Source organism: Balaenoptera ricei, chromosome 2 (genome assembly GCF_028023285.1).
Source record: "Balaenoptera ricei isolate mBalRic1 chromosome 2, mBalRic1.hap2, whole genome shotgun sequence".
Lineage (NCBI taxonomy): Eukaryota > Metazoa > Chordata > Mammalia > Artiodactyla > Balaenopteridae > Balaenoptera > Balaenoptera ricei.
The window spans coordinates 146,641,989-146,669,852 of NC_082640.1; the positions used below are offsets into that span (position 1 = coordinate 146,641,989).

The 27,864-nt window shown below is 40.8% G+C and overlaps 1 protein-coding gene across 1 annotated transcript in view; it reads right to left on the reverse strand.

Annotated features, from left to right (window-relative positions):
* The window catches only part of CCDC175 (coiled-coil domain containing 175), a 65,909-nt gene extending 53,113 nt beyond the window's left edge, over nucleotides 1-12,796 (reverse strand). Inside the window, exons 1-5 of the mRNA XM_059915231.1 lie at nucleotides 12,625-12,796; nucleotides 10,799-10,884; nucleotides 8,904-9,015; nucleotides 5,282-5,417; nucleotides 2,408-2,636 (exon numbers count right to left, since the gene is read on the reverse strand). Coding sequence (XP_059771214.1) covers nucleotides 2,408-2,636; nucleotides 5,282-5,417; nucleotides 8,904-9,015; nucleotides 10,799-10,884; nucleotides 12,625-12,784 — 723 coding nt within the window. The 5' untranslated portion in view covers nucleotides 12,785-12,796. The remainder of the gene's footprint in view (nucleotides 1-2,407; nucleotides 2,637-5,281; nucleotides 5,418-8,903; nucleotides 9,016-10,798; nucleotides 10,885-12,624) is intronic.
* Nucleotides 12,797-27,864: the final 15,068 nt, after the last annotated feature.

Below are 27,864 nucleotides of genomic sequence, written 5' to 3' on the forward strand. Positions count from 1 at the left end.
TGGTTAGAATCAAATAGGCCCAGGATGGTGGAAGATTCGACTTCCGGTAGACCTTAAGCCTCATTATACACTCATTGTAATACATTAACATATGCTAAATGACATACCCACAGGCACCGTGACAGTTCCCAGGCTGACCATAAAAGGCCAGAAAGAGGGCAGTGGCCCAATTCCTGGAAATCCTCACCCCCTTCCCCAAAATACTGCAATAGAATATTCCTCCCATTTGTTATCGTATAAAATTACGCAGCCCCAGCCTGTAAAAACTAACCACCCGCACACCCTGAGGCCACTCTCACTTTCTGAGACAGGTCGGCATTCTGCCTAAGGAATGTGTATCTTGCTAAATAAACTTGCTTTCCCTTTACTTTGTCTCACTCTTGAACTCTTTCCTTTGCGAAGCCAAGCACCCTCACTTGGCAGTCTGTCCCAGGGGCTTGCACTTCCCAGGGAGTGATATTTCTCTCTCTTGCATCAAAATGTTGATCACTGCCTGATTGTATTCTACTAAATTTTAATTAAGACTCAAGAAGTGCCATTTAATAAATGTTCTTTTCTTTCTTTCTTTCTTTATACATATATATATATCTTTATGCATATTTAATATAGCAGGGTTGCAAGCCCAGGTCCAATTTCCTGCATTATAGTTAGGCCAGTTGCCATGATGCAGAGGGCAGCACCAGGAGCTCAGCAGCAAGTTCCATCCTGGGCTAGGCCCTCACTGCATGGAGGAAAAGCTGCCGCTAGGAACACCTAGCACGGAGACAGCCCTGCTTCCCCCGGGGCAACCGGAAGCAGAGCAAAGAGGAATCAGCCAGAAGCCATCCTGAGGGTGAATTATTTAGAATTCAGGATGCAGTAGCTATCTCCACTGATCCTCACAAAATTGCTGGTCTCAAAATACCCTTCTCTGTTGGGGCTGTGGACAAAAAAATGTGGCCTGCCATTTCAGTAAACAACGAATGCTGCTTGCCATCAAGCCATCAGCCACTGTGCAGCCTCAGCCTGACGGTGTGCCCTGAGGGGCTTCGGGATGGAGAAAAACAGGATACTGACCCTAGGTAGTTAAGATGCATATCAAAGGAATGATTTCAATGAGCCCAGACTCTTGCATCTTCCCATACATAGAAAAGCACTAAAATCATTACCTTGAGATGTCTGTCTTTTTGTGATTAGCAATAATCTTTTGATGTTGGACTATCTGGTTTTTCCCAGCAAAAATTTCTACATATCCTGGCTCCTCCATTACCTCTTTGGAACATTTCCTCAAAACTATCTGCGAGGCTGCCTTCCCAGGCTACAGTCCTCAGTAATGTCCTCAAAGACAACATAATTCACAACTTCTAGGTTGCGCTTTTTTCTTTTTCCAGTCGACAGGGCCCTTGGCTCTGCCTAGACCCTCTGCAGGCCTCTCCTCTTGGATTCATTCAGTAAGAGGCACAAGTTCTGAAACCAAGCAGTACACTCTGGGGCTCCTGGGCACAAAAGTCTTTCCTTGTCCCCTGTTTCTTGTTTGTAGGAAATACGCTTTAATCAGCCTCCATGACCTTCCCTGCGTTCCAAAGAGCAGGTGTAAACAGTTGCTAATCAGGGAAGGGAGGGGATCCAGAGACAAGGGAGGAGCAGTGAGGAAACAATAGTGCAGCCTTGGGGCAGGGTCCCGGTTCCTCCTCAAGGGATACACACAACAATATCCTAAGCTCTTCTATAGCACTGAAACCCGCACCAAATGCAAGATGCTAACTACCTGTTGAAGCATTCTTCATTCCGGAGAGAAGGTCACAGTTCGAGAACCTTGAGAACCGCAGAAGCCATCACCAGACCACCAGACTGCAGATGATCTCTGGGTTGAAGGGATGCAGGCCCCACACGCGCTCTGATCCTTATCAGCAACCCTTCCCCTCACAACCCACCCACCCACCCAGGCTGGGGACACACAGTTTTGAGGGCATTAACCCGCTGTGGCCCCCCTTTCTCGGCAAAGCAATAAAGCTATTCTTTTCTACTTCACCCAAAACTCTGTCTCTGAGACTCAACGTGGTGACAGTGCACAGAGGTCGGGTTTGGGCATCAGTTCCGGCAGAGCTGAACTCGCTGATCCTGTCTGCAGAGACAACCAAGTGACACAGAAGCAAATTCCTAGTCCCTGCATTGCTGCATATAAGCAAGGGGCCACCCCAGTGTTACCACTCCTGTCATTCGTATTCTTTCCCATGAACTCAGATGCTGCTACACAATCAAACATCTTCCCCACAGGCTCCAGTGTCCTTGAGCCTCTGCTCTGTTCCTGCAGAAGATACCATGGGAATGCTTGCTAGCTTCAAGGACAAATAAGTTATTTCTCATTTCCTGCCCTCAATTCTGTACAGTTCTGTATTTTAAAAAAAAAATAAATCATGCCACTTACCTCTTGACTCAAGCTTTGTTTTTTTCCCAAATATTCTGCTTTTTCTCTTTCCATTTGCTCCTCTACTTCTTGAATATATCTTTTTTGCAATTCTAGTTCTTTCTTCTCTGAGTTAATTTTGGTATAAGTCTCATTGATGTAAACAGTGGTAGTGGCTTTTTCTTTCATCACATGGTTGAGTGACAGGACAACATTTTCATAATGTCTCGCTAGTTCCTCTTGCTGTTCACTAGGAGAAAAAGAATCGTTCTTGGCATGAAAAGGATGGCTTTCCAGGAAGAAATTTAAAGTCTGTTTGATGAGATGAACCACCAGATAGAGGGAAATTTAACGAATACTTATTTTAGAGTTGAATTTGTGATTGTCTAAAGTTGGTTGAGATGAAGGACAGAAGGAAACACAAGTGTCAACCTCGCAAATCTTTATCACTGCAAAAGTGTCTTGTGGTCCTGCCTCACCCCACCCATTCTCACACACCAGGTAGTAACTATGGGATATTTTGGTTTAAAACATACAATGATTCAAAAACAGTTTTGAACAGGTGAATGGAATCTGGCCGGACAAATGGTTTGATATGTAGCATTGCCATAGCTACCGTATCATCCTGAGATATGTAGTTTAAGCCAAGGAAAGATAAACATCCCACCACTCTTCCAGCCACCTTCTGATGCCATTGCCCTGCAGAGAAGGCCCAGGAGAAGAAAGCTAATCCTCCTCTGATGGAAAGGAGTTGGGGAGGAGGGATCTGAGTCTGTCTTCACTGCTCAGAGGGTGCTTGAAATCTAATTTGAACCCACTTATCTTCTCACAGCTGTAGCCAAATCTGAGTTCAACAGGAGACATTAACCTCACATATCCATTGCTGGCCACACCACCTTAAGACTGTGAGAAACATCTACCCCAAGGCTAACAATAAAAGATTTGGAGGAAGGACAATTGGTGACATTTCTCTATTTTCCTTTATTTCAAAGCTCCTGCAATGTAATGCCTTTTTCCTTTTTCTAATCTCCAAGGCTAAACACCCTAGTTCAGGCGGATTGTGTGAAAGGCTCAGGAAAATGGAAACAGGTTGTTGGTAAGTTTATTTTCCATAAGTCAGCTCTACCACAGAAAGGCAATTAAGAGAAGCTCAGGCTAGATGGGGCCAGATAATGGGTGCTTTGTAGGTTTAGCGGAGGAAGCCTTCTAAGAATGAAGCAAACTAAGGATTGAGTAGCCTTAAGGAAGCAAAGCAAAACAAAACAAGTCAAATCAATACACCTGACTAGGTGTATTGTGCTGGATTGGGAGAGCTCTCAGAAACGGAATGTAGGACCCAAGGAACTCCCCCTCCCCAGTTTCTGAGGACTGTGTCCAGTTTTTGAGGAGTGTCCAGGAGAGGATCACTTGTCAGAGAGTGTGGGCACCTTGATATACATCTTTCTTTGAAAAATGGATACAATAAGTGATTGTAGCTTGATGATGCTAGCTCATGAGGCAACCCACGTTATGTTCATTTGTAATTTGACTTTCCATAAAGATTTCTCTAGAGCAGTGATTCTCAAAGTGTGGTCAGGACCAGCAGCATCTAGGAACTTGTTAGAAATGCAAATTCTTACCCCCATTCCCCAGACCTACTAAATCAGAAATCTGGTGTGGAGGTCCCAGGAATTTAACAAGCATTCCAGGTGATTCTGATGTACACTCAAGTTTAAGAATCACTGGTCTATAGGGGTGTGATGGTGCTGGTCAGTTGATATGAGTATTCCGGCCTGGATATTACCTTCCTTGTTATTAGTTTAGAAATTGATAGTCTAGTTTTGACAGTGGTCTCTGGTGATTGTGGCTAGCATGCACCATGCACAAATCTGCACTGTGAATCCCTAAGAGGAGTTAGAGTACGCAGTCTTTCTCAAACTTACGTGATCACGAACTTTCTTTTTCATGGAGCATCTCCCAGAATAGGTGTTCTGAGGGCCTACTTTTGGGAACCTGTCCCTGGGCCTTGAGGTCCCCACCTAATTCCTGATGCTTTGATACCTTGTGCACCAAGCAACCTTCTGATTCTTTTAGCTTCCCAAGAAGATTTTTTCACTATAATGAGGGCTCTTTGAGTATTTCTTACTCCAACAAACTGAAAGTCTGACATTTATATATTACTTTTGAGAATTTACTTGTAGTACTGAGTTATTCTTCAGGGTTTTATTGTTTTTTTCTTTCAGAATATCTCTTCCTCCGTGGGCTGGGTAAGTCAAGATTTGTAGTCCCCATTTTACAGATGGAGAAAACGAGGCCCACAGAGGGGGAAATGCTAACAACACAGCTGAGGAATAAAGAAAAGAAACCAGCAGGTGTCAGCTCTCATTTAATTGAAGATAAAATCTAGAGCCAATCTCATTTTCAACCCTCCAGTAGAATATAACTGAACGTCTTTAAGGAACTAAGCTAGCTACAATATATCTGGTTTGATATTATATTTGCAACACAGTACCCAGCAAGATTTCTTGCTTCGGTGGTTGAGGTTTGTAAACTTAATTTTACTAAAAATGAAATGAAAACCACTGTGTGTTTCTACCTTTGGAGGTGGGGTGCGAGGCAGTGTGTGATTGACACACAGTAGTTGCTGCTGGGAAGCTGAATTCCCTCTGAAATTTTACAGGTCTCCTGGCTGTGGTGGTAGAAGAGTTTCTGCTCTCTTCCCAGCTCTCCGCAGCCATCACACACCCCTCATCAGCCCAGTCATCTTCTATAAGTGATCTGACCTCTTAACTTGCCCTGCACCAGTTCAGACCAGAGGACAAATCCCTTAGGAAAGATTTCCCACTTTAGCCCCAGCCCCTGACTCCCTCAAATACTAAAAAAACAAAAAACAAAAAAAAACTAAAAAAAACCTACCCCAGAGCTGTATTAATTTTTTTCAGATCAAGTATTTTCTTCTTCAGAAACTCTATTTCATCATTTATCCTCGTAATTTTCATGTGTAATTGATTTATCTCAACAAGATTTAATCTTCGGGCATCCCCTACACATTCTTAAAAGTAAGTGGAAGAAATGTTACTCAGTTATTTGAGAAACTGCACAACTGTAGATACTGACTTTTCAAATAATAAACAAATTATGTCTTTCTTTGAAATATTCTTCTAAGTATGTTCCTAGATCAGACACCTCTTAATCACCTCTTTGGACCCTCTCAATCTTACCTATCAATTATTTCCCTTATTTCAGCTGCTGCTATGGTCGGTGACCAGCTTCCTATGAGCTCTGCACAATTTCAGACAGGAGCCACTGCCTAGGTGTTCCTGAGAAGAGGTAACACTGTGTCTGGAGGGTGTATTCTCATACTCGACTAGTTGCTGTCAGCGGCAGTCAACATCAATCATATTGCATGCCATATTAGCTCTCCCTTCTCCCTGCTTTGGTTCCTTATCCCACCCTCCTCCTCTTTGGATTGTATGTCCTAATAAAATAATACTGCAAAAGCCATTGCTTCTGGCTGTGCTTTCAAGGGAACCCAGTGTGTTAAAGAACTAATTACTCATTAATAAATAACAAATCAGTGTAATCACATGAGACTTCAAAGGATTACCTCAGCGCTTGATAGATAGATGGCTAAAATACATGGATTTTTGAACACTGCTGTTTAGAAATGGATACTGGGCCATCCATTTCTATGCAACAAATTCCCTAGAAACTGGCTGGTAGCTCCCCTGAGAGAGTTAGATTATTTTTTTGTAGGCTACAAGTTAAATTGCTCATTGTAGCAGGGCTTTTCAAACTTTATGTCTCGAATATGCATATGTATCACCTGGGGATATTGTTGAAACAGATTTTGATGTAGTAGGTCAGAGGTGGACCTAGAGATTCTGCATTTTGTAACAAGCTCCCAGGTGATGCTGATGCTACTGACCCAAGGACCATCCTTCAAGTTGAAAAGCTTTAAAACACAAGGCCAATTAAATTCACTTGGCTAAGTATTCCATGTGTATCAAGGACCTTACAAGCTAGCATGGGATTTCTTTTTCCTTCTAAAATATTTTTCCTGCTTATAAAAGTAACCCAATCTGGACAGTAAAAAAAAAAAAAGGCAACCAAAGAAAATAAAACAAAAACATTCTTAATTCTGCCTTGAGCACAGATTAAGTCTTATTTTTTATCTGTATGTAGGAGTTTGTTGTATTTTCCCTGCCAAACTAGACTAACACTGTGCAAATTGTTTTATAACTATGTCCCTCGGGGTCTAATCGGGAGATAGAAATCTTATATTGAATAGGGAAATTTTAATATAAAGAATTATTAACTGTAGCAGAGAATTAGAGTAATGAGGGAACGAATACTAAGAAAGTACAGAGAACTCTAAAGACTTTAGGAATACTAGGCACAAGGAACAGCCCTGCAGGAAGCAGCACCTCCAGACCTGAGATCTAGACCTCACTGAAGAGGTCTGTGGCTCACTGGATGGCAAAGAAGTTCGTGAAATGTTCCGCTGGCAGAACTTACCAGAAATATGGCTTCTGGGGGCACTGGGGGGACTGGTCCACAGGGAATTGCTGTACTTCAGAACTCACTGCAAAACCACCTAAACGGTGCCAGGGTACCTGTTCACAGGGAGGTGCCTCACTGGTAGCAATCTACCATGAAGCCACTCAGGGGATACTGGAGGGGGCTTCTGGGCACCAAGGACTGTTGCACGCCGCTGGCAGAAGCCACCTGCACTGCAAGAGTCGGCCAAGCTGAGCACACTGGAACAGGAAGACAACCCCTTTTTCCTCCAGTAACCCTTCAGTGCTCTGTACTGACAAAGCTTAACATTGCGCCAGCTGGCAAAAGCGGAAATTTACAGCGTCCCAGCTCCCTTATGACAGAGCAGACAATGAACGTAGACTTGGAGCTGCAAGGGAACATCTACTTTAAAAATCTTTTTTTTTTTTTTTAATTTAGACAACTGTTTTAGGTTGGGCTCCCTGGGAAACAAATCTTAAAATTTGTGTGTAGAGCTCTGAGGAACATCTCCTCTGAGGACATAAGGGTTGGGCAAGGGTGGAGCGTTTAAATGATGATGAGCTTTGGAGCTGTGATGGCACTTCAGAGTTATTCCACATGGAGCGAGGGAAGCAGACCTTGTACTGTCTTGGTGACCAATCACTGAATGTGGGCAGCAGTTGGGGAGGGAGTCTGACCTGAAGTGAAGCTTTTCTCTTTGTCTAGGGCAATTCCTGTAGAGGAACTGAGCTGTGAGCCTCAGCCAACACTCCTGGCAGCTGGAAAAATAAAGTTGGAGCCTGACCTTACACCAAATACAAAATTTAACTCAAAATGGATCAAAGACCTAAATGTCAGAGCTAAAACTATAAAACTCTTAGAAGAAAACATAGGGGACATCTTCATAATGTTGGATTTAGCCATGATTTCTTGGATATGACACAAAAAGCACAGACAACAAATGAAAATATAGATAAACTGGACTATGTCAAAATTAAAAACTTCTGTGCAACAAAAGTCATTATTAACAAGAGTGATAAGGTAACCCATGGAATGGGAAAAAATGCTTGCAAATCATATATCTGATAAGGGGTTAACATCCAGAATATATAAAGAATTCCCACAATGAAACAAACAACCTGATTAAAAGATGGGCAAAGGGCCTGAACAGACATTTCTCCAGAGAAGATATACCAATGGCCAATAAGCACATGAAAAATGCTCAACATCACTAATTATTAGGGAAGTGCAAACAATGAGATATCAATTCAATTCAATCAAACAATGAGATATCAATTCTTATCCATTAGGATGGCTGTTATTTAAAACAAAACAAAAACAGAAAATAGCAAGTGCTGGCAAGAATGTAGAGAAATTGGAATGCTTGTGCATTGTGCAAGGGACGGTAAAATGGTGCAGCCACTGTGGAAAACAGTATGGGAGCTTCTCAAAAATTTAAACATAAAATTACTATATTACCATACAATCCAGCAATTCCCTTCTGCATTTATACCCAAAAGAATTGGAAGCAGAGCCTTGAATAGATATTTCCACACCCATGTTTGTAATAGCATTATTAGTTATTATTTCATTGTTATTATTATTATTTTGTAACAGCATTATTTACAACAGCCAAAAGGTGGAAACAATGCAAGGGTCCATTGATGGATGAATGGATAAACAAAACATGGTATATACATACAATGGAATATTGTTCAGCCTTAAAAGGAAAGGAAATTCTGGCACATGCTACAACATGGATTAACCCCAAAGACATGCCAGGTGAAATAAGCCAGTCACAAAAGGATAAATATTGTCTTTAGTCTATTTATAATAATTATATAAATTCAAGTCATATATATTATTTCCACTTAAAAAGTAAGGGAAACTTATTATGGATCTCACTATATTTGTGTTGTATACTCTTTCTGGCTATTTTTTGATATGAAATAACTATTAAACTCATCTTGTTACAAGTACTAGGCTCTATTCTCTTATAAGATAAACTAAATTTCTACAGTTGATAACCTCACAGTACCTTTCAATTCTCTGCTAACACTAGTGGGAAGAGTTTCCAGTAGAAAATATAGTCTGCTGAGTTCCATGCTTTCAATTTCCAGAAGATCAATTGTGGATTTTCTCATTTCTTCCTGAAAATGTAAATTACATAGTTAAAAAGTTAAGACATTAAAATAATAAGATTGATTTCCTAAACAAGGCCTTGTAAATGTTTTCAGAGATCAAAATTTGCTTTGCAGTAAGTAACTTTTGCCATTATTTTTATTTGGAATAGAAAGTGGGAAAAATAACTGTTCTTCAATGAGTTTTTAATGTGTCATTGTTAATTTATCTTTTAATTTCTGCTGATTTTCTTCTACTCAGAAATTATCTTTCGCTATGTATGTGTGTTCCTTGTATGCAGTTTCAATAAATTTAAAAGGAAAGACTCCAACAAAAGGATGACATTGAGAAAGGAAGCTTCTTGGGACTTCCCTGGTGATCCAGTGGTTAAGATACTGTGCATCCACTGCAGGGGGTGAGGGTTTGATCCCCGGTCAGGGAACTAAGATCCCACGTGCCAAGAGGCCAAAAAAAAAAAAAAAAAGAGAGAGAAGGAAAGGAAGCTACTTAATTAAAAAATGGAAAATGCCTATAAAAGTATGCTTAGGTATAAAAAGAACAGTGGTTTGCTTATACCTACCTAAAAATATCTCCCCACCTATTTGTTTGGATTTGTTTGGATATGTATATATATATCCTGAAAGTAGTCAAGACATTCAACAAAGAGTTAATCATGATTGTTTTAGGGTGGGATCATGGTGGTTTTTACATTCTTCCTTTTGCTTGTCTATTTTTTTCTAATTTTTCCAGAATAAACACGCAATGCTTCTATAACACTGAAAATGTGTTACTTTAAAAAAATGGGAGGATTTATCTCTATTTAAGAGATTTCACAGCTCAGATATTAAATGGAGACATACTAGATACTTTAATAAGCCACAATAATTACTCTGAACACTTCAAATCCTGGAGAAAGACATAACTAAAAGAAAGAAATAGAGGAAAGGGTTTCCACAGGACCACAGTGCAGTACAACACACACAAACTCTCAGTGTTTACATATACGTACTTAACTGGGCTTATAAACTATAATTCTGTAGTATACCTACAGAACTATATATAATTACATAAAAATATAATTATAAAGTAATAAGATTAACTTTTCTCAGCAGTCTGTAGACTCAAGCTCATTAACTTTATAGCCATATTTCTACATTTTTAGATATTTGATAGGTAGTAGATTCTTATTCAATATTTTTAAATCAAATGAGGAGACACTGCCGTTCTGAAACATCACTCAGGACCAGGGCCGAACAGACACGTTTGTGACACTTCAAAAGGAAATTCTTTAAATATTTCTTTGATGGGGCCAAGTTAGTATAACTGAAAGAGAACCTGCTTCTTTTCACTGAAAAGCACTGTGTCAATGGAGTAGGTGCCAAATAATCTTTCACCAGTTTTGTGAGGAATTGCTTAGAGACCTGAGAAAATTGGCACTATGCATGCAGTTTATCCCAGAGGTTGTTTGCTGGTTTTAAGCAATGCTCACATACTGATGTCACAAGCATTTGCCCATGTGGCCCACCCCTTAACTGAGCTCTGTTATCAGCAGGGACTCTTCTCTCGAGCTGTCTTGCCCTCAGCCATAGCACAGGTCCTTAATTCGGTGCTCTGCATGGGAAATCGGGCAGCAATCCACTACGGATCCATACTGGTGCAAGTGCTTACGAAACTGAGAGAAATTTTCATTCAGGGCAAATATTCTCCCTATTCATCTACTGAAGTACGTTGAACAGAGCTGGTGCTAAATTAAAGTTTGATGAAGAAATAAGTGAAAGATTGAAAAAGTAGCTCTTATGGATAATACAATACCAATTTCTTAACAGCGATTGCAACGTCCTTAAGAAAGGTCTTAGCTTCTTCATTGCATTTAAAGTAGGCACTTTGCAGTGATTGTTCTAAAAAAAAATTAGAAAATTAAGATCTCTTATTTATCTATCCAAATCCTGTTTAACCCTTTAAGATCTAGCTCAAATGCTTACTCAGCTGAAAACTACATCTTCTATCTTTGAATTTCTATAGTACATCATATGAATCTCTTTTGTACTTGTTATTTCTTATTTTACAGTGTACTAATTTAGGTATATACTTTGTTTCTTGAGGACAAACTCCTCTTAAGATTCTATTTTTGTATCACTCATGGTAGAAAGAAGGAATCTGTATAGGATAAGACAAAAAAATTCCATATATATTTATAAAAGGGATAAATATAACACTCCCATAGTGTAGGTTTAAGAATGTCTTCATATATATATAAATTTGTATATGTATATCCTAAACGTAATATTTTACAACACTTATTTAATTCTTTAAAAATCCATTATGTCATTTTCACTTCCATGCCAATATTTTAATCATGGGATGAGAGTAAATATTTGTAAAACTGGTAGGTGTGAGGTAGATAGAGTTTCTAACCCTTTTCGTTCATTGATATATGAAAGATAGCGCCTTTTCTCTCACACACTGTAAGTTGAAATCACATGGGAAGAGAGGCTTGGAAAATGTTGGCAAAGGAAGCAAGATACATGCAGAATGGGAAGAAGGAAGGAAAAAGAAAATATAAAAGGAAGAAGAGAGAGAACAGAGGAAGCTCTACTCACCTTGGCCCTGTCACCATTCCATTATACAGATTCTGTCTAAATGGATTCCAGGCCTGTATCCACATGTGTGGGATGAGTTTGATGTGTTTAATGTTTCACATGTATGTATAATCTAAGTTGATTCTTATAACTTCATGATGATTCCCATCTCAGAGGTGAGAAATCTAAGACTTTTGAGGTCATGTCACGTGCGCAAGGTCACAGAGCCCATCACTTATAGAGTCTGGATTCAGACACAAGTGGTGTGACTCGAGTCCATGCCCTGAGTGGCCATCCTCAACTCTCAGAAGAGTAAATAGCAATTTCTGCCCTCAGTTCCTGAAAACTTGGATTCTCTTAATGAACTAAGCTCTCAAACCAAGTGAAAAATCAGTTACTGAGTTTCCAAGCAAGTGTGTGTTAGGGAGGGACAGGTATTGCCTGCTGTCTCTTTTCCTTTTTTCTATGGAATGAATAAGCACAAGCGTACTCCCACTTGCAAATGGGCTGGAGAGCTACGTACTTTATAACTCACACTCAGGGCAAGAAAGTATAATGAATTTTTTTCCTATGACAAACTTTCTGAGCGTCAAGAAATTATTAGCAGAAAAAGTATTTGTGCCTAATGCACAATTGCTTGCCTAATGCAACAGGAGTTTCTTCCTTTCTTATTTACCTGTTAAATCCTCCAGTTTGCCATGCCAAAGTGTTGGAGGAAATTAACTTGCAAAGAAAAGGCAAGAAGGGACAAGATGAAATTAAATACATAATCTAAATGCAGGTGGGCACTCCAATCACAGGCAAATGTCAGTGGCCTGGGAGTCCAGGGATTTGTCCGCGATTTGTCACCAGCTACTGGTGTGAGTTGGGCCAAGTCACAGAGCTGAGCCCTGGGTCCCACTCCTTCGCCCCCCTCTCCCCCAAGGAGCTAGAGAAGGTTCTGCCCTACCAGGGACGCCCTGAGTTCTGGGAGGCGGTTCCCCACGAAGGTTCCCGCTTAATGCCGCCTAGGCGCCACCTCCGAGATGACGTCCCTCCGGGAGCCCACGGGCCTCTCACCGACAACAAAGAGCTGCTCCAGGGCGGCAGCCGCGACCGAGGAGCCCAGGGTGGAGGGGAAGGTGCATAATTCCAGGGAGGGGCCAGTGGAGACAGCGGCCGCCTGCAGCGCCTTCTCGCTGCCGAACCCCAGCTGTGGGGACCAGGAGCTCACAGCCATCTTGCTGCCCCTGCGCAGCGCCTACCAGGCCAGAGTTAGGGACTGCCGGTTGCCACGGGCAACGAGGACGCCGAGGCAGAGCGCCAGCGCGCCACCTGGGGTGGGTGCCTCGCCAGTTTCGCTAACTTTATACACAATAATTAAGCGATCCTATAAGGATGAGTCCCTCTTTAGCCGTCCTTTCCTCCTTCCATTTCCATTTCTTTAGTTCAGGACTTGTGCCTGAACACTTGTACTCTTCTCGTGGACCGTGGGAATCATAATAATGATCACTTTTGAACGCATTTCTGTGCTGGGTACTACAGCTGTCTGTACAGCTCCCTTAATGTTCATAATGGCTTAGTGAGGGAAGTTCTTTCATTATCTCCACTTTTACAGACAGGGAAACTGAGGCAGGGATGACTAAGTGAATTGCCCAGGGTTACAAGAGAATAATTTTGGGTTTAAAGTGGAGTCTGGGGGCTTCCCTGGTGGCGCAGCGGTTGGGAATCCGCCTGCCAATGCAGGGGACACGGGTTCGTGCCCCGGTCCGGGAGGATCCCACATGCCGCGGAGCGGCTAGGCCCGTGAGCCACAACTACTGAGCCTGCGTGTTTGGGGCCCGTGCTCCACAACAGGGGGGGCCGCGATAGTGAGAGGCCCGCGCACCGCGATGAAGAGTGGCCCCCGCTTGCCGCGACTGGAGAAAGCCCTCGCACAGAAACGAAGACCCAACACAGCCATAAATAGATAAATAAATAAATAAATTTATAAAAAAAAAAAAAAAAAAAAAAAAAAAAAAAAAAAAGTGGAGTCTGTATAAATCTTTCCATTATGCTACAATACCCATCTCTGTACTCTTCTAGACCTTTCCCTGTATACATTCTAGTACTGTACACATTTTACCTTGAATCAGTGATTTTCTTCTGCCTTCTCATCAAACAGTGAGCTCTTTGAAGGCAGGGATATTATTTTTCTCTGCGTCTCCAAAATCCAGCCCTGCATCAGGATCAGATTGAGTGTAACTATTAGTTCCCCGTTCCTCTGGTTGGTTAGAGAGCAGCGAAGATGATTTAACCCCCTCCTTCTTAAGTTTTCTTTACAGATGGCAAAATTGAAATCAGAGTGAAAGTAACATGACAATAGCTATCCTTTATTGAATGGAACTATACTCCAGGCACTGTCCTAAATACTTTACCTACAGTAACCTATTTAACCCTCATAACAATCCTTTGAGGTAGGTGTTATTTCCCACTTTGCATATGAGGACACAGAGTTTATGCCCTGAATCACTATGCTATACTGCCTTGGAGAGGACACAGTACATCAACAGCCTCCTTCCTCCAGGGAGAACCATATCCTGGCTTTTAACACTCTCCTGGGTCCCCTCTTTTACAAGATTTGGCATTCAGATCCATCCCTGCCCTTCCGTGCTTTTCTCTGTGAGGCAGGGGGAGGATACCTAGAAACCACATTCCTCAAACACACTTGTCAGCTGGTTGGAGACACTGGTGGGAGATTAGCTGGCAAAGAAGCCATTCTGTTCGTCTCCTGGAATGGCAGTTTCAGGCCACCACAGTTGACTGCATCCCAGCAGTTTGGGTGGCTCCAGGGGTGACAGGAGTGGGAATTGGTGCCTCCAGCTGTCTCCAGCTGCTTATCAGTGAGTGCAGGCATGTGGGCACTGTACAGGTTTGTGGCAGCTTTCTGGTGTCTGGGATCTTCTTTATGTAACTTCCCTTTGGTTTCTATAGCCCTTGTAGCATATTTCCTGTGATAAATTCCTCTCTTCTTGAACTACCTGGACTGGACTGCCCTAAGCCAACCTTTCTGCTGCCACCAGAATATTATTCCTACTCATCACCTCATCTGGATCACGTTGCTCTCCACTGTCTGAGTGAGGCCAATCCCTGAGGGGACATCGCATGTATACCTTTGTAATCAGAAAAGAAAGTAAAGCTTTTTTTTTTTTTAATTAAAAAAAAACTTTAAAAAGATACAGAAGATAGACAAACAAAATAGTTGAGAGTATAAAAAGAGCTTTCTGATTCTTCAGTAGCCATAGATGGTGTTCACTGGGCCAAAAGTCATGTCCTACTTCTCTCATGTTTCCATTTTACTCTGGTAACAGAAAAGATACTTTTCTCTTCCAGTCAATATTTTTCAGGCAGACTTCTGCTCAGCAGCAGAACAGCATATTAGAATACCCCAGTCCCATGCTGACACTGATTTTTAAGTTACGGTAAGCAAGTTTGCTTCTGTTTCCCCTGCTGCTGACAGGGCCAGGAGAACCCAACTGCTGCATGAGTTTGACCCCTACTTGCAAAGGAACGTATACAACACTGTATTCAGGCGTATTTGCAGTTTCTACAGTATTTGAGGTTTATGTGGTATTTGACGATGACATTTCTCTTGTTCCTGCCTCTGCATAAATCTAGTACCTCTAGAGAAAGCCTCAACTTCTTGGTTGTGTTTCTAGACCCTGGGTTAGACCAAGGCAAGGTCCCAGTCTCTGTGATGTGTTAAACATCTCACATATAGGAAGTAGTTGCATGTTTCAGTGCTTTGTGCTCAGCATTTCGGCATCTCTGATGGCTCAGTATTGGACCATGCTCAAATCCTCCTGAGAAGTAAGAATTCAAGAAAATAGAGTCTCTGTCTTCCTCACTCTGACCCTACCAGTACCAAGTAAAGGGCCTAATATGGGCACACGGCCCTGCCTCCCCATCATGGTTGGTCAGTAGGATTTTCTTATCTTAATGCCTTGCCATCTTTTGCAGATTGTGTTTCATCTTCAGGCTTGTTGCTTCATGGTCACAAATGGCTACTGTAGCCCCAGACCTCATGCCCTTGTACAAAGTGGAAAGGAGTGTAAAGGGTCCACCTGTAGAAGCCCCTCCTCCCTTTCATCAGGGAAGGAAATCTGTCCAGAGTCCTACACACTTCCTTTTATGTCTCAATGGCTAGTACTAGATCACAAGGTCACCTATGAAAGGGAGGTTAGGCCAAGGGGTATCCGCATTTCCAGCTTCTGTGGGGGTGGCAGGAGAGAAGAGGCTTCAGAACAGTTGGACAGTTACCCATGGAATGTCAGACACACATTCATTCTCTGAACTAATATTTGTCAGCTCCAACATTAGGTCTAAACCAGCTGGCTGGGTGGGCCTTTCCTAGGGGTGGTAAAGGAATCAGTGACGCTTTTAGCATTAAATAGAAAGGCGTTCTTGATCCTTGCCCATTGGGTACCTTTTAAGCCTTCATACTGGCTTTATGCCTATGTCTGCAAGATGGTTATACATCAGACAAAGATTCCATACCCCTTGGGCTTCTCACAGCTTCTGAAGTACCTGTCTTGTGATCAGGCTGAGATTCTTAGTTCCTGCGACTCCATCACACAGTCATTTGTGGTAGAATGGCAGGAACAGCATGTCCTCTAGGTAATGCCAGGTGGTTAGAGAAGCAAACAGATGGATTAGTGTCCCTGATGGAGTTATGCCAAACAAGGATAAAGCGGTGTCTCCAAAAACTGGCAGACCATGTCACTGTTTGTAATAACACCTGATAAGGAGCCTCCTTTTCAACTCTGTCTCTTGACTAGTTTTTATCTGTAATCAGCAATTGCTTGGGGCTAAACAGATTTGAGTCAAATGCCCATTGCATCATTTGCTGGTGGTTTTTGATTGGCTCAGGTAGTTAACCTCAATCTCCATTCTTCATCCGTAAAATTGGATTTTACATCCTGGGATTATGAAGCTTACGTAGAATAATGATGTGCTTACCATAGAGTACGTGCTATTTCCCATCTTTTATTTCTATTAAATGGAAAATAAGAAACATTTCTTCTGAAATACAGATGTTAATGTCCTTTCTGCGTCCCTTGCCTTCCTTAAACCTCTTGGTCATTCAACCCGTAGTGACAATTACTCCAATTAAATCAACAGTTGCTGTCCCAGAGATGGGAAATTGGTTTTCTTTCCATGTTATTTCTGCTGGATAGCAGTGACTGCTTGGAGTGCTCAGTTAGGGAGGTTCCGAGGCCGAGTCTCTGCAGAGAAAGATGCCCGGCAGGTTACCAGAGAAAGGCACGGCCTCACGTGTGTTGGCATTGGACTCATTGGTTTACGTGTTTGGGTTGTGCCTTCTGTGTGCTGGGTATTGTGCTGGGCACTGAGCTTATAAAAAAGAGACCCATAGGTGGCACCAGAGAAGGCCTCTCTGAGGAAGGGAGACATAGCGGTGAGAAGGAGTCAGCCTTCTTTTATTATTCTCTTAGTGGAGGAGAGAAAGAGGTCAGAGAGACAAGGCAAAAAGAGGAAAGAGAAATAAGAGGAGAAAGAGGAGATAGAAGGGGTAAGAATCTGGAGAAGTCAGCTGTCTACTCTCATGAGAGCCTCCTTTCCTCTTGTTTCCCCTAAAAGTTCACTTTCTCTGATGAATCCACTCAGCATGTATTGAGCTTTATTACATACCAGACACTCTTTTTTTTTTTTTTTTTTTAATTATTCATTTATTTATTTTTATTTAGGCTGTGTTGGGTCTTCGTTTCTGTGGGAGGGCTTCTTCCAGTCATGGCAAGCGGGGGCCACTCTTCATCGCGGTGCGCGGGCCTCTCACTGTTGCGGCCTCTCTTGTTGCGGAGCACAGGCTCCAGATGCGCAGGCTCAGTAATTGCGGCTCACGGGCCCAGCCGCTCCGCGGCATGTGGGATCTTCCCGGACCAGGGGTCGAACCCGTGTCCCCTGCATTGGCAGGCAGATTCTCAACCAATGCGCCACCAGGGAAGCCCCAGACACTCTTATCAGTGCTTTGACTAAACACATGGACAAGATTTGACCCCTGTTTTCAAGAAAATGGCCTTGAAGGTGAAAAAGAAGGGTAGGTTTTGAAGCACACCTGCAAAGCAGTTTGTGGTTTTAGAAAATGTACATTTTGTAACTGTTTCCATGCCTTACTTAATCTTTATCATAACTCTCTGGGGTGAATTATTATGATTACCCTATTTTTCAGAAAATCACCCCAAGATGAGAACTTCAATGACCTTGGGGATAACCTCGGGTCAGGCCCTTAAAGTTGGACAATGGCAGAGCAGTCCTTCTGACTCCAGGACTGGGGCACTGTCTGCTATGCTAGAGCTGCATTGTGGCTTTGTGACCAGGGCAGGGGATTGGGGCTGGGGTAAGGAGTGCTCTGGACTACACAGGACGTCAGCAGAGCCATGGAGGTGTGCCAATGGGCATGGGGTGAATGGAGAGGAAAAGCAGGAGCCCAATCAGAAATTTAGGTTGTGATTTCACTACAAAGATCCTTGAATTCCAAGCTCAGGAGTTTGGGTTTTATGCTGCGGGCAATGCTGCTGAGAGCAGAGATGAAGCTGCTCCCTGCTGGCAGCTGCACGGTAATTCAGTTTATTTTTGCCTAAGGTAACATTTTATCACAGGACAGAATATCATTATCAATAACGGCATTCTGATTTTTTCAAGTGAGCATCTGCAGAGTAATCAGAAACTAAATTGGGCCTGAAACAACCCATGCCATATTTAGCAAGAATGTCTTATTATTTTACTATTATTAACTTAAGTCACTGACGTTTCGAATGGTATCCTCTTTTAGAAAGGTAGCAGGGGATGATTGTTAATGCTTACTTAGCATTTTTATAGACTTTTCTAACATTCACGATCTTTCAGGAGCAGTATTCTTATTTTCCTTATTTTTTCTCATTTTAGTTAACTCATTTTTGAAGAATAGATAAGGTAATTCATATGAAGACGATTTGGTAAAGATAATTGGAGTAAGTACTCTCCATTTGATTTAAAAATCTTTCTTTTTTTTTTCCTTTAACAAATTTAGAAAATGTCAGATTAATGCTGGCTGACCATTTCCTGCATATATGGTTGCAGTGGAGAATTTCCAGGGCTTATTTGGGAAAGTAAAAATACAAGCCATGGCAATTCTGAATCCCATTCCTTCCCACCTCCTCAAGGACCTTCCTCAATTAGCTCCTCCCTCATCTGTGTCTTCCTCCGACCTCATGCCCAGTTATCTCTTCCTAAATTCATGCCTTTCCTCAACCCTTCAGCCACCCTACCTCTCAATTACCAAACTTCTTGAAAGTGTGGTCTACATCTTGGCTATAATGCATTCCTTCACCCTGAATTCTAAATTACCTCCTCCTCATCTTCTAATGGCCTTTTCTCAAGCCCCAATCCCACACATCCCCTTTCCTGCAGTATTTGACACAATTACCCAGCTCTCACCAACCCTTCTTTAGAAACTCACCTCCTAATTGGTTCTTGCTTTTTCTTCTTCATTCTTTTGCTGGCTTCCTTGGGCATGCTGCCTGGGTTCCATCCTTGGTCTTCTCTTCAGGCTCTCTTAACCCTTCCCTTGAATAGAGTTGAATCTACACAAATAACTCTCAGGTTGTATCTCCTGCCCGACCTCTCCTCTAAGAATTAATCTTGTAGACTAGACTAAACATTCTCATCAGCCTATGCTGCCAGCATGTCAAATTCAACCAGTTCAGAATCAAAATCTGCATTGCAGGTGGTTTTTCTGCCTATTGAAAACATACTTGTATTGTCAGCCCATCTGAAACGCTGTATCATCCACAAATTTTTTTCTTGATCCCAATAATCTCAGTGCTTCCAGAGCACTTTATTCAAATTTTTTTATGGTTAGTAATTGTAGGCTGAGTGGTCTAATAGTTTTCTGTGTGATAGTCTTATTACTAAATAGCTGTGTAGCATTTACACCTCAGTTTTCTCATCTGTAAATGAGGCCTTAATTTAGGGTAGTCTTGAGAATTAAATAAATTAATAAACACTTTAAAGTGTTTAAAACAATGCCTGGAACAAAACAAACAACTCCATATATTTATTGTTGTCATCGTTATACTATGAACTCCTTAAAAGTGGGAACTGTGTTTTACTCATTTTTTAATCTCCTGTAGCACTTAGCATAGCAATTTTCACATAATAGATGCTTCAGATATTGTTGAAATGGATAACAGGAGAGATTCATGTGCTCAGAAGTTTTTTAAATCTAGAGCTCAAAATCTCCTGCAGTTTAGGTTTTAGTAGAAAAAAGAAAAATACTGGAGAAAAAGGCAACTTCCTCAGGGTCTCAAACCCCTTTTATATGTAGGCTGGTATAGCAAGAACTGACATTCATAAAAGTCTTACTGATCATTACCATTACAAGACCCTGAAGAACATTGTGAACCACCAGATTAAGTTGCACATAACGTTTGCTTCTAAGTGAATTTTATTACATCAGAATTATTCCTTAATAATTAGTTTTAAATGATAACTCTTATTTAACCATGATTTCAGTTAATGAGAACTTTGGATTCCCAGCTCTGCAAGATCAGTGAGCTTCTGGAGTTGAAGAATGAATTGTCACCGTGGCTCTAACATAACAGTTTTTTTTTTTTTTTTTTCCTGTTCCACTGTGAATTCATTCTGGTTCAGGATGAATTTGTATATAAAATTAAGCCATGATATCTTGAAGATTTGTGCACTCTTCTTTACTGCCTCTATTCACGGCAGGGTTGTTAGGTAATACCTGGATTTAAGCACTTTTGTCTTTAACTACAAAGGTCAAAGCAGCAAAATTGTATGTTTGGAAAAATACTCAACCTCCTGTAGTTAAGTCCTTGGACTCCATTGTGTTATGCCTGTTTATAATTAATATACTTCACTTGAGTTTTTATTACTAGCAATCAAATAGTCTTGCTGAGGCAGCATTGCTCCTGAGTTAGAGATTGTAGTGAGGGGGCAGAGAAACACAGGAAAGGCGATGTTCTTTCTCAGTGGAAAGAGCCCAGGCCTCAAAATCAGACAAATAGTGATCCAAGTCCTTGTTTCATCACTTACTAGTTATGTAAACTTGTGCCAATTATTTAAACATCTTGACATTCAGTTTCCTCATTTGGACAATAAAAATAAAAATATTAATCATGCAGGATTTTGAAATTCTGAGGATTAGAAGTCATGTTTGTAAAGAGCCCACCAGGCACAGTGTCTGGTTCAATGGTGCTATATTATTGTTAACAAGTTTCATTTTAATAGCTTCAAAGTAACCTTATTGACTAATAAATCATGCAGCTAAATTATAAAATAATTAGTTAATTGGCTAAATACATTTAATATAATAACCAATTTAGGAATTAAAGAATAAAATTTAAATAGGGTAAATTTTTATAAAAAAGAAAATAAATAAATGCACTTTACTTGTTAAGAAGAAACTCTATAAAGGCCAGGAAAGAATTGCTCTTGGTTTAGCACTATTCTTCCCAATGGAGATTAAAAATTCTACCATGAACTGGGTACCCAAATGAGTTCATGTGGGTAACCTAAAAGAATATAATAGAGTCCCTGAAGAAAGTTCCACTTATTCTGTTGGAAATACATTTTTTTGTAGCAAACATCTGGCTGTTGTCTCCCACTTAGAGGAAGCAAAGACATGAGCTAGATTCTATTGTTGCAAATTGGTTGACCATATACGCATGGATTTATTTCTGGGCTCTCTATTCTCTTCCATTGGTCTATATGTCTATTTTTTTTTAAATTTATTTTATTTATTTATTTATGTTGGCTGTGTTGGGTCTTTGTTGCTGTGTATGGGCTTTCTCTAGTTGCGGTGAGCGGGGGCTACTCTTCGTTGCGGTGTGCGGGCTCCTCATTGCAGTGGCTTCTCTTGTTGTGGAACAGGGGATCTAGGCGCGCGGGCTTCAGTAGTTGCGGCACACGGGCTTAATTGCTCTGCAGCATGTGGGATCTTCCCGAACCAGGGCTTGAACCCGTGTCCCCTGCATTGGCAGGCGGATTCTTAACCACTGCGCCACCAGGGAAGCCCTATATGTCTATTTTTATGCCAGTATCATACTGTTCTAATTACCACAGATTTCTAGTATAGTTTGAAATCAGGGAGCATGATACCTCCAACTCTGTTCTTCCTTCTCAAGATTGCTTAAGCTATTCAGGGTTTGTGATTCCATTGCATTTTCTATTTCTGTGAAAAATGCCACTGGACTTTTGATAGGGATTGCACTAAATTTGTATATCACTTTGGGTATTATGTACATTTTAACAATATCAATTCTTCCAATCCATGAACATGAGTATCCATTTATTTGGGTCTTCATCAATTTCTTTCATCAATGTCTTATAGTATTCCGTGCACAGACCTTTCACCTCCTTAGTTAAATTTATTCCTAGGTATTTTATTCTTTTTGATGCTACTGTAAATGGGATTGTTTTCTTGATTTCCTTTTTGGATAGATCAATGTTGATGTAAAGAAATACAATTAATTTTTGGATGTTGACTTTGTATCCTGCAACTTTACTGTATTTGTTTTTTAGTTCTAACAATGTGTGTGTGTGTGTGTGTGTGTGTGTGTGTGTGTGTGTGTGTAATCTTTAGGGTTTTCTACATACAGGATCATGTCATCTGCAAATAGAGATAATTTTACTTCTTCTATTCTGCTTTGGATGCCTTTTATTTCTTTTCCTTGTGTGATTGCTCTTGCTAGTACTTCCAGTACTAGGTTAAATATAAGTGGTAAGAGTGGGCATCAGATCTTAGAGGAAGAGGTTTCAGTTTTTGCCATTGATTATGATGTTAGCTGTGGGCTTTTCATAAATGGCCTTTATTATGTTGAAGAAATTTCCTTTTATACCTATTTTGTTGAGAATTTTTATCATGAATGGATGTTGATCTTTGTCAAATGCTTTCTCTGCATCTGAGAAGCTCATGTGATTTTTATCTTTTATTCTGTTAATGTGGGGTATCACATTGATTGATTTGCATATGTTGAACTAAACTCGTATCCCAGGGATAAATCCTACTTGGCCATGGTGTATAATCTTTTTGATGATGCTGTTGAATTCAGTTTGCTAGTATTTTATTGAGGATTTCTGCATCTATGTTCATCAGAGATATTGGCTTGTAGTTTTCTTTTCTTGTGTCTTTATTTGGCTTTTGTATCAGGGCAATGCTGGCCTCATAAAATGAGTCTGAAAGTATTCTCTCTACTTCTAGTTTTTGGAAGAGTTTAAGAAGGATTGGTATTCATTCTTCTTTGGGTGTTTAGTAGAATTTAGCTATGAAGCCATCTGGTCCTGTGCTTTTCTTTATTAGGGGGTTTTTGATTACTACATCAATCTCCTTATTTGTTATTGGTCTGTTTAGGCATTCTATTTCTTCTTGATAAAGTCTTGGTAGGTTGTGTGTTTCTAGAAATTTATCCATTTCTCCTTTGTTATCCAATTGGTGTGCATATAATTGTTCATAATAGTCTCTTATGATCCTTTTTATTTCTGAAGCTTCTATTGTAATGTCTCTTTTGTTTCTGATTTCATGTCTTTTCTCTTTTTTATGTAGCTGTTTGTCAATTTTGTTTATTTTTTGAAAAACAAACTTAGTTTTGTTGATTTTTAAAAATTGTTTTTCTATTCTCTATTTGACTTATTTCTGCTCCAATCTTTATTTCCTTCCTTCTTCTAACTTTAGATTTAGTTTGTTCTTTTTTAGTTCCTTGGGGTGTAAAGTTACATCATTTATTTGACATCTTCTTTTTTAATGTAGGTGTTTATCACCATAAACTTTCCTTAGTACTGCCTTTGCTGCATCCCATAAGTTTTGGTAATTTGTGTTTTTGTTTTCATTTTTCATGAGAAATTTTTTAAATTCCCTTTTGATCCAGTGGTTGTTCAAGAGTGTATTATTTAATTTCCATGTGTTTATGAATTTTCCACATTTTCTTTCTGTTACTGATTTCTAGCTTCATTCCATTGTGGTCCAAAAGATACATGATATAATTTCTATTTTATTAAATTTGTTAAGAGTTGTTTTGTGACCTAACATGTGATCTATCATGGAGAATATTCCATGTGCACTTGAGAAGAATGTGTATTCCTCTGCTGTTGGGTAAAAGTTGTATATGTCTGTTAGGTCCAGTTGACCTCTAGTGTTGTTCAAGTCCACTGTTTCTTTATCAGTCTTTCTGTCTGGATGTCTATCCATTATTGAATGTGAGGTGTTGAAGTCTCCTCCTATTATTGTATTGTATTGTTGTAAATTTCTTCATTCAGATTTGTCAATATTTGTTTTATATACTTAGGTGTTCTAAAGTTGGATGCGTATATATTTACAATCGTTATATCTTCCTGTTGAATTGACCCTTTTATCATTATGTAATACATTCTTTGTCTCCAAACACAGTTTTTAAAAAAAATCAATTTATTTATTTATTTAATTTTTATTTTTGGCTGCGTTGGGTCTTTGTTGCTGCACGCGGGCTTTCTCTAGTTGTGGCGAGCGGGGGCTACTCTTCATTGTGGTGTGCAGGCTTCTCATTGCAGGGGCTTCTCTTGTTGTGGAGTGCAGGCTCTAGGCATGCGGGCTTCAGTAGTTGTGGCACGCAGGCTCAGTAGTTGTAGTTCATGGGCTCTAGAGTGCAGGCTCAGTAGTTGTGGCACATGGGCTCAGTTGCTCCGCAGCATGTGGGATCTTCCTGGACCAGGGATCAAACCCGTATCCCCTGCATTGGCAGGTGGATTCTTAACCACTGCAACACCAGGGAAGTCCCCCAAACACAGTTTTGACTTAAAGTCTACTTTACCAACAAACTTCATACTTTATATTCTCGTGTTGCCATTTAGTGTCCTTTCATTTCTACTTGCAAAACTCACTTTAGCATATTGGGGAGCAACCAGAGAGAACTAATTCCAGTAGGATTCTTTTAAAAGGCAACTGGGACACAGGATACAAAATAATTCATTTCAATTTACTCATCAAAGAAAATGTGGCCAGCCAAATTAATTCTGTAATATTGAATGTATTGAACTAAAGAAAAAACTTAAAGAAAAAAATCATAGTGAGGAGCTTGAGATTGGTGCCAATATAAAGCACTAGAGAAGAAGGTTGGAGTGTGAAGAGAAAAAAGTCCTTTGCCCAGATCTACAGAGTTTGGTTATTGCTCCTTAACCACAACCACACTGGCTGATGCCAAACCGCAGTGGGGTCTACTGTATGTCCCACCCACTCCCTACACTCAGAAGAGAGTGCTAAAGTTCAGACGCCTGAAGCTGCCCTATTCAATGACAAAGTGGCAGTTGCTGGAACCCCATAATAGTGAAGCAAGGCCCAACACTCGGCTACACTCAAGTACACTTTGGTAAAGGAGGAGCTGTCCCATTACTTCTCAGCAGTAATTCCTTACAGTGAGAAACAACTGGGGAAACAGAGCTGGGCTCTGCACAGAAGGAAAAATCTTCACAGTGGTGTAAGGGCCAGCATGAGGCTCAGGGGGTTCTATGAGTTGAACTGTGTCCCCAGTAAAAGATATGTTGAAGTCCCAAACCCCAGAATGTGAGCTTATTTGGAAACAGGATCTTTACAGACCAATCAAGTTAAAATGAGGTCATTGGGGGCCCTAATCCATATGACTGGTGTCCTTATGAAAAGGGAAAATTTGTACACAGAGGGAAGATGATGTGAAGACACACAGTGAGAAGATGGCCTTGTGCCTGGAGTGATGCATCTACAAGCCAAGGAATGCCATGGACTGCTGGCAACCACCAGAAGCTAGAAGAGGCAAGGAAGAATCCTCCCCTAGAGCTATCAGAGAGAGCACGGCCCTGCCAACACCTTGGTTTTGGACTTTTAACCACCAGAACTGTGCCAGAATAAATTTCTGTCATTTTTTTTAAAACTTTTTTTTTTAATATATATTTTTCAACATCTTTATTGGAGTATAATTGCTTTACAATGTTGTGTTAGTTTCTGTTGTTTAACAAAGTGAATCAGCTATACGTATACATATATCCCCATATCCCCTCCCTCTTGCGTCTCTCTCCCACCCTCATTATCTGTCATTTTAAGTCATCCAGTGTTTGGTACTTTATTAGGGCAATACAAGGAAACTGATATAGGTGGGGAAAGAGCAGAGAATATACAACTATCCTACTCCCTTTTTCCTGAAATGATCCATAAAACATACCACAGCTTCTTCACCTACTCACCCCCTGCTTGCTTAACTCAGGTGTAGGCTATAAGAATCTTCTACTGTTCACTACTTTCAGGATAACCTCACTCACTCTGTGTCCCTGAGGGCTCTATCCTTGGTCTGCTTCTTACCTGGGCATTGGGTCCTCACATTATTTCCATCATCTCAAATATCATTCTGACTGATGCTTCCTGTAAAAGCAGGATCATATGTGCCCCGTGTTCCATCTGTTAAAATTCTGCATCCATACCTATCATTTTGTCAGGCTGGAGTTTCCTCAGGAAACTTTCTTCACCACTGCTAGCAAACAGAATTCCTCATTAGATCCTCTGAATGAGCAGCTGCTTATGAAAGGAATTCTGGGCTCTCCGGAGGGAGGCAAATGCTGCACATGCAGACCTTGAAGGAGGTTAATTTGACACAATAAAGCCATTTAGAAGAAACTTTATCTCAAAGGTTGTACACTGAAACACACACACACACACACACACACACACACACACACACACACTCCTCTTCTATATCTAGTAACCATAAAAAATAGCAAGCACCAAACCAAGCTTATTATCTTCCTTCCCCAGACAAGCTCTTCTGGGCTTTCTAACCTGAAAAATGGTACTGCACTCTCCTGATCAGCTAGTCTTTGACAGAGCTGGGGTTAGGGTGAGGTAAGCAAGCTGCCTCGGGTGCAGAATTTAAGGAGGCACTCACTCTCAGGGTCAGCCTTGGTCTTGAACTCCCACATGTAGTCAATCACCAACTCCAGTCCCATCCCCCTCCACGTCATCTCTCTTAGCGGCTCCTCTGTGCACAGTGGGTGCTAGGCATGTTGGGTTGATATAGAGGATCAGGGACAGGTGAATATATCCTTTGTATTCTCAGCTACCTTAGTAGAAGCCTTGTCATTCATTTGTCACCTGTCTGCTGTTAGTTATGTCACAATTATCTCCTATATTCTTCTAATCTCCAGTATCATACATCCTCATTGTGTCTGTGCGACTCTCTGAGATCTAAAAAATAGAGCACAAAATCCTTAACATTCAAGTTTCTTTTTAGTGTAGTTCAACCCACCCTTTCAGCCTTGCCTGGCACTACATTCCCACCCAAGCACTTTACAGCACAATTCAGCATATTACTCACTGTTCTCTGCATATGCCATGCGCCTCCATGTCATAGCACCTTAGTCCATGTTCTTTCTTCATACTGGGATGAACCTTCTCCCTCTGGAAAAAGCCAAATCAGAACCCAGCCCCAAAGTCCACCTCTGAGTATCCTTCTCTGTTGCTCTAGTCTTACATTGCAGCTCTTATTTCATGCTGCCTTTTACTTAGTGAGCATTTCCACATAGCCATCTCCCATCACCCCCAGTCTTGGCTGCTGGCACAGTGTCCAGCTAGTTAGCTGTGTTGTCATCACAATACTTTGCACAGAAGGGTAACTCCATGAGTACTTATTGAACCCAAGTCCAAAACTGGTCAAAGGCAGCTTTTTTAAAGTAACTATCCTTTTTTCTCTAATTTTTATTTCTCCTTTTGCTATTACTTTCATCCACTTCTACCTCATCATCTTTGACATTTGACTTTAACAGTGAAATAACATAGGCAATTGGACTTCTGCAAAAAGTAGTGAACAATCCTTAGAAGACTTAGCTTGGTGAGGGCAGGAATGACTATCTCTCTTATTCACAGCCCTGTTCTGAGTGCTTGGCACACAGTAGGTGCTCCACAAATAATTACCAAAACAGTGAGTTCATAGCAATTATAATTGTTTTATGACAGTATTGTGTTGCATATTATTATAAGAAGTTTATGAAAGGATTTATATAACTTTCAAGTTTTTAAAAAACTATTTAAATTATCTGCATAAACCTCACAGAGTACAATATTAAGGGTGTTTTCCAGTTTTACCAGTCTCCAGTGATTTCTATTAATAACCCAAAGGAGCCATATACTATGTTGGAGTTGGACTATGTGGTCCTGGACACAGGAGTAAAGTGAGCACTTGGCCTCAGCCTTCCCAGCACGTTCACAGGAGATTTTATTTCTTAGAGCTTTTGCATTTTCTGGTGAGATCATGAGAAGAGAGGGAGAAG